This window comes from Sphaerodactylus townsendi, linkage group LG06, assembly GCF_021028975.2.
Source record: "Sphaerodactylus townsendi isolate TG3544 linkage group LG06, MPM_Stown_v2.3, whole genome shotgun sequence".
Classification (NCBI taxonomy): Eukaryota; Metazoa; Chordata; class Lepidosauria; order Squamata; family Sphaerodactylidae; genus Sphaerodactylus; species Sphaerodactylus townsendi.
Genome location: NC_059430.1, coordinates 84,274,970 through 84,287,807, shown reverse-complemented (window position 1 = coordinate 84,287,807; position 12,838 = coordinate 84,274,970). Strand labels below are relative to the sequence as shown.

Below are 12,838 nucleotides of genomic sequence, written 5' to 3'. Positions count from 1 at the left end.
GCTGCATGAAGAAAACTGAGGGAGTAGCATCCTTCCTGTTTTGTGATAGTTTTGGTGATAAAGTGCCCGAGGAAGGAAGGATGCTCCTAGTCTATTAAACAGCTTTGGAAATGTTTTCCATTGCTGGCCTGCACACATGTGCCTGTACAGGAGATCACTCAATGAACAATAGCTACAGGTAAGTGCAGTCCTGTTTTCTAGTATACTTCTTCCTTAATCATATATTCTCATTGGGTTAGATCCAGATGAAATTTCTGTTGATGAAGGGAGGGAGATGCTTTTCTCTAACTGCCCCCCTACAGCACAGACCACCAGCTCCTTCTGACCCTCCTGGGGGCCCTGTCTGTTTCAGGGGGCATTTTATGCTGTCAGCAGAGGCAGGGAAGTCCCAGTCTTCTGACAAAGATCTCTTCCATCAGCAGATACCTTTAATGAGAGCCAGCCTATCAACTATATTACTTATTTTTAAGCAAAGAGAAGCTTCCTACTTAATCATTAGGTATGGAGTTCTACATTTCACACTAGCTTCCTAATAAAACACGTTACTTTTGACTATCTTCCTATAATTTATTTCTGTTGTCAGGATTTTCCTCATTTATTTGTGAATAGCTGTTTTATTTTTGTTTTTTCTCTGCAGAACAATTAAGATAGAGGTGTATGACTGGGATAGAGATGGAAGGTAATTATCTTATTGTACATCACTATTTAGCAAGATTCTAAAGGAATTTATGACTAAATCCTTTTAAGTCCAAGAGTCTATAGCAAAGTGTTTCACTCCTAAATATTAAAAATATTTTTACTTTATTGGCTGCCTTTGCAACAAAGGCTTTATAAATTTGGAGAGCTTAGGAGAATTCTTGTCTTCTCTTTTTAAATTCCTTGTGGATTTTCTCCCTTTTTTCTCCCTGTAGCCATGGAAGTGACTATTTTAAAGGATCGTTATTTTAGTCTCTAATGTCTTTAAAAGTAAAGGTAGTCCTTGTGCAAGCACTGGGTCATTACAGCACAACATTTACCAGGCAATTAGGTTCATGGAGTGGTCTGCCATTGCCTTCCCCAGTTATCTACATTTTACCCTCCCCCCTCCCCTCCAGCTATATACTCATTTTACTGACCTCAGAAGGATGGAAGGCTGAGTCAACCTTGAGCTGGCTACTTGATACTGACTTCTGTCAGGATCAAACTCAGGTCATGGACAGAGTTTTGACTGCAGTACTAGAGTTTATCACTCTGCCCCACAGGGCTCTTCTGTTAGCTTTATACCCTTTCTATATCCATGCTCTGCTCAAACGATCCATATTGATCTCCAATACTATCTTAAGCTAAACTTGAACAAACTTCAGGAGCAATGAGTGCTACATCCTTCCAACCTCTTAATAAACCCCAAAAATAAAACAACTACCAAAACTTTCTGTTGCAATTATACACATGTCATAATTCTGTATTGTGAAACATTTTGTAGCACTAACTATATTATATCTGATTTTGTGTTATATCCATAAGAAGTAGTCATATTAAATATTTTATGGTACAGGAAAGTAATCTCTTCAAGATGGAATGAGTTTCAGCTATGTGTTCTTAGTCATGTTTAGTAGTTCCCATTATCTCTGTTTAGAGAGATCAGAGAGGGATAAAAACATGGTCAGTGAGGCTGTTTAGTTTTGAATTAAGCATATTTTTAGCCACATAAATGTAATAAATTGACCTTATCAGATAGATTTGGGTACAGGGCTTGGCACTCCATTAATGGTGGAGTGACATTAAGACCAATAGTTGAGGAAGATGATTAAATAGTAAAGTGTTCTTCTCCTTATAAAGTAAATATCGCTGCTTGGGTTCTTAGACTTTTCATATTGGGAACTATTAGATACTCTTCTGTTTCCCCCTTCAATTTATAGACAACATGTATCTACTAATCCATATCCCTTTTTTCCCCATTTGTAGTCATGATTTTATTGGTGAATTCACAACAAGTTATCGGGAGCTGTCCAGAGGACAATCACAGTTTAATGTGTATGAGGTAAACAAATGTATTGATTTGTTGTGTGTTTTAGAATTCAAATAATGATATTGTTCATTGTCTGAGGCTTTATAAACTGTGCAATATGGTCACCATTTTCATTGCCATTCCAGGCTGAAACCTCCGGTTCCATTGGGGTTGGTAGACATCCTGTCAGCATTACCCACAATCTCTTGGGGTCTTATGAGTTGGTATTCTCCATTAGGAATGTTAACAGGCCCTCACCTTCTTTTCACATTTTTCTGCAAACCTGTGAATTGTCCTAGATTTGTAAAAAAAATCTCCATTTTGTACATGGCCCTTTGTATGTTCAGATTTTCAACTCTGCATTCTGGAGATATGTTCAGAATTAAATATATTGATGGCCCAAGAAGTTCTTGCATTAAGTCCTGAATATATTGTTTAAAAAATGTTTTGGATAAAATCATAGAGCTTCTTCCATTGAGTCCCTCAGATGCATTAAAATGTGTCAGCTTGATAGTTTTCTTCTTCCTTCACTCACTACCATTGTGTTTCTGTGACTATTCTAATATGCCCAGATTTCTAAATTTGTTTCTGTGGACTGCAGTCATGAAAGATAAATGCCTATGAGAGTGTCACTGAAAACAATGGTATTTAGGTTAGACCTGACTAACTAATTCCATTGTTTCTAGGGGAGGTACATTCAGCCTGAGGCTTGGACTTAAGGCACCCTCCATTGAGCCCTCTGGAGGGCTTTCCAGCAGCATGGAGGTTTTTCTGTGTTTTGTGCCTCCCCATGCCACCGGAAAACCTCTGGAGACAGCAGCGCTGTCCGGCAGCAACCCTAGCTATTTCAGCCTGTAGATTGCACCACCCAAATTGTATCTTATTTTTTAAAGTAAATAACAGTCTGTTGGGCCCCCATAAAATTAATTGTTGTTAAAAGAGGTCTTTTTTGTGAGAATCACTAACTTAAGAATATATTTTGTTTGGACTCATCAGTTTAGACAACCTTCCTGTGGACTGTCTGGAGGCATCTGACTAGCTGCTTCTAGGAAGTTTAACTCTGGACTTCATATACCCCTAGACTGGAACAAGTTTATAATGGAGAAACTGAATTGAAAAATTCAAAAAACAATTATTTCAAAGTAGTTAAAGATTTCATTACATTGCATGTTTACCAATTAACATATTTCTGTTTATTTTTATAGGTTATAAATCCCAAAAAACGGGGGAAAAAGAAAAAATACATTAATTCAGGAACAGTTAAGTACATGATTTTCCATTTGTTCTTGTTCATCTTAGAGTGAGATACAGTTAATATTTAATTTAGCATTTATATATTTATATTTATAATTTTAATTTCTATCCCACCCCCCTATTCAAACAGGGCTCAGGGCAGCTAACAGCAATCAATTAAAAACAATATATCATATAACACCTCAGTATATAGTTTAAAACCAGCCAATGGTCAACAAATAGATTGTACAATAAAATTCCCTTTGTTCTCTCACTTTGCTCTAATAGGCCCACAAACCACCCACTAAACAACTGGTTGGCAGGGGGGGACAGGACACATATGGTCTATGCTAAAACTTCTCTGAAGATCCTGCGTATGATAATCTGACATAAAAAGTGGGTGCCCATGATAAAATGTTGCAGTGGTGGCACTTCCTTTATAGTTCCTGTACACTTCCTTGTCTATGCTTTCCCCATTTCCAAATCCAGATCCCTGATCAGCAGGCTGGTTTTGACTGGGGTAGGGTACACCTTGCATGCTTTTGAGTTCAACATTCCCAGGCCACCACCAGGAGCCCCATCCAGAGGGGAGGAGAATCTGACATTGGAAGTGGCATGTGGCTGCACTGGCAGATTTGCCCTCCTCAGGGCACTTTTCAGGTAGGTCAGGGGCAGAGCAAGGAGAAACTGCGCCCTGGGCACATACACACCCTGCGCCCGTGCTGTGGCACCTCCCACCCCAACTATGCCCCAGAACGCCCCCGCCACGCCCCTGCCCATCCCATTGGCACTACGCCACTGAGAGAGGCCGTTTTGCCAGGGTGCAGCTGCCGCCATCCTTCCCCCGACACTGGGACATGGTGGAGGACACTGCGATAGTGTTACCCCGCGTCTGCCAGCATAGTGGAGGTGGGCCCGGAGTGTTGGGGAAGGAATGTTGGTCAGCTTCCTCCCAGCCTTTCGCCCTGGTGGCCAGGTGCGCAATGACCTATGTAACCTTTTTGGTGGCCTATTGCACACTATGGGGGCTTCTCTGTGTCAGGGAAGCTGTCACACTTGTGAAGTCTCCAGGAAACCTCTTTGGGAGTGGTGAAATGGCACAGCTCCCCTCCCAAACTTGCAGATGGGGCTGCCCGATGGTTTGCATACTTTGCTGAAAAAAAGGCAATAAATGAAAATCCCTCTGATCACTTTTATTGCTCCTGTTTACATCATCAGAAACAAAACTCTGTTAGCAGCAGACAGCTCCAAAGGATTTGTAGCTTTGTTCACTGATCAGAGTCATGCAATAATATTAGGAAATGTTTTTATATTCAAATTGTTCTTTGCCTACTCATTACTTTCCACACTTTACAGTAAATTTTATTGCATAATGGTGCACTGTGACTCAAGCTACTGCCGAAATGTGTTTGAGTTACCAGTGGATATAATTTTAGCCAGTCTTGTTTCATTGTTGTTAACTTACACAAAAAACGTATGTGCAGTGCTTTGCAGATATGGTTATAGTTCTATATCGGGCCTGCAACCTGCGGCTCTCCAGATGTTCATGGACTACAATTCCCATCAGCCCCTGCCAGCATGGCCAGTTGGCTTGGTTAGTCAGGTCTAACCCTAACCCTAACCCAATTGGCCATGCTGGCAGGGGCTAATGGGATTTGTAGTCCATGAACATCTGGAGAGCTGCAGGTTGCAGACCCCTGCTCTATATGAACAAGGGAGCTCGTAGTGGAAGTGGCTGGAAAGGGGGAATGTGCAGAACATCCTAGATGACAAGGAATGTGTGTTAGGGGACAGAATTATTGCCAAATAGATATTGTAAAGGGGGTGGAATTGTTTCCAAATGATACTGGAAAATAATAGTAATGTCTCTAAAATTATAAAATACTGTATTTGTATGTTTGTGCACATTTCAAAATTCATAGATTGTTCTGTATCACTTGCTCCCAGGTAACATTACTTTCCTTCCTAGTGGAAACAGAAGTTTCATTCCTAGACTATATTAAAGGCGGGTAAGTGCTAATTCTGATAGGAGGTACTTCTAAAGAAATTATTGCTGATGTTATATGCACAGCCAATAATAATTGCTGCATAATGTTTTCTCTTGAGAAATAAACATATAGGTACAAAGACACAATGGAGGGATAAAATGTATGCTTACCAGACCCTAGAAAGTTCTACTTGTCTTGGTATAATCCTTTTACAAGATACAACTTTAGTGTCTTGTTTTCATCAGCAGGCCGTGCTATGCACTTTTTCATAAAAATGAAAAGCTGCACCCTTCCATGGATTTAGAAGGATGTAACCTGTTTAGGATTGTACTGTGTACACTTGACAGGGAGTGACTGCCCAAGGGGGGAGAAGTAGCAAATCTGCTTAGGGAGGTGGTGTGGGGCTGCTCTGACTGATTTGTCCTCCCCAGATCACTTACCCTGGCAGAGGGGCAAACCCACCAGTGGGCAGTTGACATTTTTTAGCTTCCCCTGGCCTTTGCTGTCGAAATGCTGGTGCGGGAGGCTTGGGCCTACGCCACCCTTTGGAACATAGGTCCATAGTGCTCGATGGAAGGCTTTTTGGTGGTACGAAAGTTTTTTTTATTTTTGCCTTCCCATGGTGCTGAGAAGCCCTCTTGGAGGCAGTGGGGCGGCTCCAAAGCGGTGCTGTGTCCCACCACTGGGAGCTCTGGATTGGGCTGTAAATTTTATTGAACTCAGTTTATGGTGGAAGTAGACCAGTTTGGGATTACATGGGAAATGACTTGGTAGTTCTCAATCACAAGTAAATAATGAGCTGGAAATATGATTAAGTAGAAGGAGCTTCAGAAGTCCTGTTTGTGTCCTGTGTTACTACAAGAGAAAGAAACAAAGAGCCCTTCTTGAGAATGGATAGTCTTTACTTGGGTTTGCTGTGAGTTTAAACCCATTAATTTTGCCTTTCCCAAAAAGTTTCAAGAAGTGAAGACCTGAAAGCAAAAAATAGCAGCAGCAAAATGAGGGAAGATGCTTCAAACTGAAATATCTTAGATGGGATAGAAGGTATATATAATGTATGTGTAAAGTATAGCATGTATAACTCAAAGGAATGAAAGAATTAATAAATAAAAATGTTGGATGGAGAGTGAAACGTGGAAGAGTTCAGAAAAGGAAAATGATAGTAGGATCAAAGCATGCCCTGACTTGCAATCAGTTTGGGCATTTTCATACAACTGTTCATATCCAGTTGTGCCTGATATTGTGACCTTCAGGCCATACCTACCCTACCATCTTAACCCTTGTATTGCTCCCACTGCCAGTCTCCCACACACCCCTTTCATCTGTAGTCCTTCAAATGGGTTGCCATTGGGCCAAGAGTGTTGTAGAATCACAATATTGACCCCTTTCTATACCTTCTCACTGTACTTTTATCAATAGCATTCTTTTATTGGTTGGAAATAATATCTCATTCAAATGACAGCATGAGCATTTACTTTTCTGCTGTTATAGTGATTTTTGAAATAAAAATCATACTTTGAGTCTAAATCTTCCATGGTATTGGAAGTGTCTTCAAGCTCTATAAAGCTACATCATCCAACAAAGATTCGATAGTTGGTGAAGGAAAGGATATGACAGGTTAGGATCTGGTAGCATCACACCTGCCTTCCTGCCCTTCTGACTCTGATTTTAGTCTCTGTACTTAATTTGTGCCACTTACAAAGGACAGCTTAGGCATGAGGCTATGTAATTAAGAAGTCTGTACATTTTGGGGCTTAAATACAGGCTTTGAATAGATCACTCAGCCCAAAAGTTAAATGGTATTCTATTAAGTGGTGCGGTGTTCTCATTTCTATTTCAGCTCCACTAACTAGATTTTAGCTTTATTTCCCACTGTATTCATTTGATGCTATAGATCAGAACACATCTTGTCTTTTTGCCACATTTGATTAATGAGCACTCCTTTAAAGTAATGACAAAACATACTTTTCTGCCAAGCAAGTACTGTTACATATTTGTGGGAATGAACTAGTTATATTATAAAAACAACAAATCTACTGCAAATTTCCATGGTTTGAATTGGTACACCTCCATGTATGGATGTATATTTTCATACTGAATAGCTTTCAGTCAAATATAGATGCCATTTGTTTGTTTATAGTGCACAATCTATATATTCCTATATAGACAAGTCACAGCAATTTAGATTAGCAATAAAATGTAATGAACCAATCATAGAGTCATCATCAAATTAAGAAAAAGCAGCTTAAAATATAAGCGGTAATTACATGTTTAGATCTTATCGATATCAGATGCTTGGTGTAGAAGCACCTGCCCTTATCTGCTTGGGGTGGGACAGAAATAACCTGGGCGAGTATGTTCTGTAATGTCAGAGTGACCAACTAGCATAGGGTGGTTAATATATCCACAAGGGCTCAAAGGATTCCCATATGTAACTGAACTGAAAGCAATTCAGTATTAAGTTTCTCTATGTCACATGCCTTTTGATGGAATGTGCCTCTGATACTCATCTATATGACGAAGGGCCAGTTAGACTGGGCAGCACCTGTTCTCATGGATAGTGTGGGTCCTGTGAACATGCCTTCCTTTGTTTGCTGCTCAGCAATGAGATCTTGCTTATGTTTGCGTGTACATGTACACATGAGTCGCAGATGGCATGTCATCTGTGCACAACAAGTTAGCTTTGCTCCCTACTTCACACCTGTGTGGAGAGCAGGATCATAGCTAAAATTACAAAGTCTAATAAGAACTGTTTAGTTGAAAACCTGAAAAGTATTTAAATAGCTTTTAATTAAATTTGACATCATTTTTTTGGCATAAAGGTCAATATTTCTTTAAATTGATTGCACTAATTTGTCTTCTGCTGAAGTTTACATGACTGCTTAAATTTGCATGATTCAATTCGAATTTGAATTTGTGTGAGTCAAGCATATTTCCCCCTTAAGAAATAATCAGTTCATGTTAATTTGTTTCATAGGACTCAAATCAATTTCACTGTGGCTATTGATTTCACAGCTTCAAATGGTGAGTATTTTAGGACAGAAATAAATTATTAATTTATTTTATTGTCTGTACTATATATGCCTCTTTATCCTTTAATTCCTGCTTAGCCAAACAGGTTACCATAAGGTCAAACCCTGAATCCATATGAAATGTCCCACTTTGCTGTGAGGGATTTTATGGGTATCTACAATAGGTCCTAGCAGATATTTGTTTTCTACCCAAACAACTGGTTAAAACATATTAAAACTTCTGTTCAGTGGTCTTTTATACATGTGTACAAAACTTGGGTCCAATAAAGTCATTGCAAATATGTATTTTTGTTTCAATAGGCAATCCTGCTCAGCCAACTTCCCTCCACTACATGAACCCATATCAACTAAATGCATATGGAATGGCCTTAAGAGCAGTGGGTGAAATTATTCAGGACTATGATAGTGACAAAATGTTTCCAGCTCTAGGTTTTGGTGCAAAACTGCCTCCAGATGGTAGAGTATCTCATGAGTTTGCTTTGGTAAGAATTAGATATATCATTTTATATTTACCTGTATGTTTATACTGCATGGTTCTTGTATTCATGGATCCACATGTGCTCAAATTCTTCTGTGCAGGCACAAATCCCTCTATCCTACCCCACTGTGTACAATGCTACTATGTGCGTCAGCTTTTAACAAGTTATACTTGCATTAGACCAGCTTCATGCATAGGGGTCTTAACTGATCACAATAAATGAAGCGTTTTAGGAATTTTGTCACAGCAGTTGTATGGGGTGAGATAGACCTTAAAGCACTGGGTTAGATGAAATAAACATCATCCAGTGACTCTTCTTCAGCTTGCCCAAGGGTTCTGTTAAGTGGAGATTTCAAGTTGTGATTAGAACCAGCAGTTCGATCTGCCATAGCACTATTGTGCTGAGATTAAATCTAGTTTATACAATTATGCTTCTACCTGGCAATAGTTTTTATAATGTGGGGGACATGGATGTGGGGAGGCATTTCATTTTCTCCTTCTGGACTATTTGCTCTTTCCCTTTCCTGAAGTCCCCACAGCTTCTCTCCTCCCATCAGCCAACCTTCTTTCTTCTGCCTTTCTGTTGCCATATTTCCCTTCTTCTCTCTTCCTAGCAGCCTCTGTCTGGGAAAGCTATTACCTAGTTGTTGCAGTGCTGACTGCTGGGTAGGGCCCAATAGCAAGGGCTTGTAATAGTGCCTTATTTTCCCCAGCATCCCCCTCCTCACACTACTTCTTCTTTCACTCTTCCTGGCAACCCCCATATCCTCACTTGTCTTTTCTTCCTTCGCTCCTTTCCACTCATCCATCAACTTACCTTTTATCTGACCTCCACCCCCGCATCTTCAGCTATAATTAGTATTTATTTACCTCACTGATGCTATGCCTTTCTCCGCAACCCATGAAGTAGACTAGGCTGAGAATGTGTAACTGGCCCAAGGTTTCCCCATGAGCTTCTATGTCTGTACACCCCTGATTATACATTTTTTTGCAAAATAAAAAAGTTACAATCTGGATATTTCTTATGTCCTAACAGGTAAAATCAGGGAGGCCAATGAGCTGTACTTTGGGGTTATCTCCTACAATTAGAATTTCAAATTCCGTGTTTAGAGCTTGATGTCAGTCTTGGACTTAGATTTTATTCACAACATTCCTATAAGCAGTAATCATAACAGTTAGCGATTAGCTTTTTACCCCTCTTCTTCCACTTACAGAATGGAAACCCTCAAAATCCTTACTGTCATGGAATAGATGGTGTAATGGAGGCATACTACAGGAGTCTAAAATCTGTACAGCTTTATGGACCAACGAACTTTGCTCCTGTTATTAACCATGTAGCAAGGTAATGATTATGACATCTCTTCAGAGAAAATTTAGTTCATTGAACTTTCATTGCCCATGTAATTATATTGAAGTCTTGAAAATTAATATTATTCCATTGTGATTAGGAAGGCAAAGTTTTATCATTCTTTAAGTCAAGTGTTTGTGTTCCAGCTTAGACATCTTCAGGCACAAGGCATTTTTCTTCAGTCTAGTTTTGACATTAAGCTTTACAACAGTAGAGTGTCATAAAATCTATCTCACAGTGAAAATCCTAGGCAGAGTTACACACTTCACTGTCATCTTTTTCGATTATCAATTTCAGATCCAAATTTTTTGGTGAGCTTAGAGGCCAGACTTCTAAGAGGTAGTTTTTCTCACTGGTGTGCAGCCATAAGGTATTTCTCTAATAGGAATATCCTGATCTGGATGCCCAGACTAGCAGCTAAGCAGGGTCAGTTCCAGTTAGTATTTGGATGAGAGACCACCGAGGAAGTCCACAGTTGTTTCATAGAAGCAAGCAATGGCAAATTGTTATTCTTCTCTATTTATCTCTTGCTTTGGAAACCCTGTGGGGTCACCATAAGTCAAGTGCAACTTGAGGGCACCACATGGTATGAATTTATATCATGAAATGAAACTGCATGTGCTCATGAGCCATTTTCCACTGAGAATTCTAGAAGCTTGCAAGGAATTAATACCTAACATGAGTGAGTTTGCATAATTATTACTAGTCTTTTCCAACTTTGTAGCTGATTTACTTGGGTGACTGGTGATTTTACTCTTATGGGCAAAGATATCACACAAGAAACAGGTTTACATGGCTGACAAAGCCATCTAAGTTAACAAGAATAGGAGAATCTTTCTAAATTATTTTAACTGCCAGTAGTACGATGTAACAGTATAATGTTTAACATTTTTCATGCCAATTTCTTTAAAAGCTTGATTCATGGATTATTTATAGACATTTCTGAAGCAGTGCTGTAAGTTGTCTTATCACTGTTTCTGTATTATATTGGGCGCTAGCTGAAAATGCATGTATATTCCCATATGGGTGTTCAGTGTCATAATCGCTATAGTTCATGATGAGTAGTATACGCTTATCTTTTTTCAAATATTGTGCATTGTTTTTTTCATTTCATGAGTGCATAAGTGCAGATTTAAAGGCATTATTAATGTTTTATATGCTGACATTAAAACTGTGGTTTTGTATTTTTGTTTTGTTTTTTTAGATATGCTGCGTCAGTAAAAGATGGTTCCCAGTATTTTGTTCTTCTCATTATTACAGATGGAGTAATTTCTGATATGGCTCAAGCAAAGGAGTCCATCGTGAATGTAAGCAGTATTTAACTTGGCCTTCAATGAAAACAATATATTTGGCCTTCAGTGAAAACAATATATTTCAAAAACTAATTAAGTAATATAGTTTGACTTTGTGAAATATTGGAGATTAAATGTTTGGATCATACAGATTATGGACTGTAGCTTTCAGGTCCCTATCCACCTATTCACCTTTAGTTTTCACATGTCTTTTCTTCATATATGAAATATATAAAATTTCTGTTCTTCTACCCATATACTAATATACAGCCAAAATGGCCCAAATTTTGAATGTAGATGCTATGATATGCTTATATTTTTGAAAATAAAATATTTGCATGCCACCTTGCCTAAGCTCTATGCAACATACCAAAAACTTAAAAACCCAACTCAACTCAACAACCTTTATTGGCATAATAATACAATTCTATCAACAGAGAGCTCAGTCACCAAGCAGGTAATGAAAATAAAATTATGAATAAATATCAATACATAAATTGAAAGCTAAAACAACGGGGAGAGGGAGAGAAAGGAATTAGGCAAGTTAACACTTGGATCTCTGGATTATATATAGGTCAAGAAATGTGGCTACTGGATCTGTTACCTCGCTGCTGGTGTTACCTAATAAAAAGATGATCTTCTGCAAATTGGATGCATGCTCTTTTTTTTGCTAACAGTGGAGATAGCCATAAAAACTTTAAAACAATAAAGTCATAATTCAGTAACCTCACTCATGTGCCTGTGTTCTATATATGTACATCCACACACCACAAAAAAGCAAAAAGTTAATCGCAGCAACAAAACCCTCACCAGGATTCAGATAGCAAAAGCCCTTTTGGAGAAACAGAGATTCACTCTTCCTCCAAAAGGCTAAGCAGAACAGCTTTGAAACTAATCAGGAAAGTCACCCCGCTGCCGACCTCAGGCCACTGCTGCTTCCTTCATATCATTCTTTACTTTGTGCTATAAAGGCATCCAGAGCAGACGTAGCCTGCAGGTCATTCAGCTTTATGAGAAATATAAAAACTAATTGTAGCCTCACATTTACTATTTCTCCCATAATTTTGGTTTATCGAAAATAGACCAGAAAGGAGTCACGTGTTTGAAGAACGTACCCTTTTATGCACTTTTACAGTCCTTATACTGTAGCAGTGCAGATTACTACTAGTACTGCCAGGTAAGTGTGAGAAGGAGAGTGTCCACCAAACCTGCAAACGCAGTTAAACTAAGAGCTAAAATGACTGTGATTTAAAATATCTGTGACTAGATCATGACTGGTGATTGTATGAGTATTACATCAAATATAAAAGCTCCAAAATGTGTCTTCATACAAGATGGAATGTGCAAGGATGCATATGTGCAACTGAGTTTTCTGTCTTTTTTTAAAAACCATGGAAAACCAAGGGTTTTCCTTGAAGGCACTGACCAGATACAAACATGCTTAGCATTGGCTGCACCACAGGCCCTTAGACCATATCCT

General features: G+C 38.9%; 1 protein-coding gene across 2 annotated transcripts in view; it reads left to right on the top strand.

Annotated features, from left to right (window-relative positions):
- CPNE8 (copine 8) overlaps positions 1-12,838 on the top strand; it is a 65,920-nt gene that overhangs the window by 44,423 nt on the left and 8,659 nt on the right. For both annotated transcript variants that reach the window (XM_048500581.1, XM_048500582.1), the window contains exons 10-17: positions 638-679; positions 1,945-2,020; positions 3,193-3,246; positions 5,168-5,229; positions 8,186-8,232; positions 8,541-8,722; positions 9,933-10,060; positions 11,271-11,373. In XM_048500581.1, coding sequence (XP_048356538.1) covers positions 638-679; positions 1,945-2,020; positions 3,193-3,246; positions 5,168-5,229; positions 8,186-8,232; positions 8,541-8,722; positions 9,933-10,060; positions 11,271-11,373 — 694 coding nt within the window. The remainder of the gene's footprint in view (positions 1-637; positions 680-1,944; positions 2,021-3,192; positions 3,247-5,167; positions 5,230-8,185; positions 8,233-8,540; positions 8,723-9,932; positions 10,061-11,270; positions 11,374-12,838) is intronic.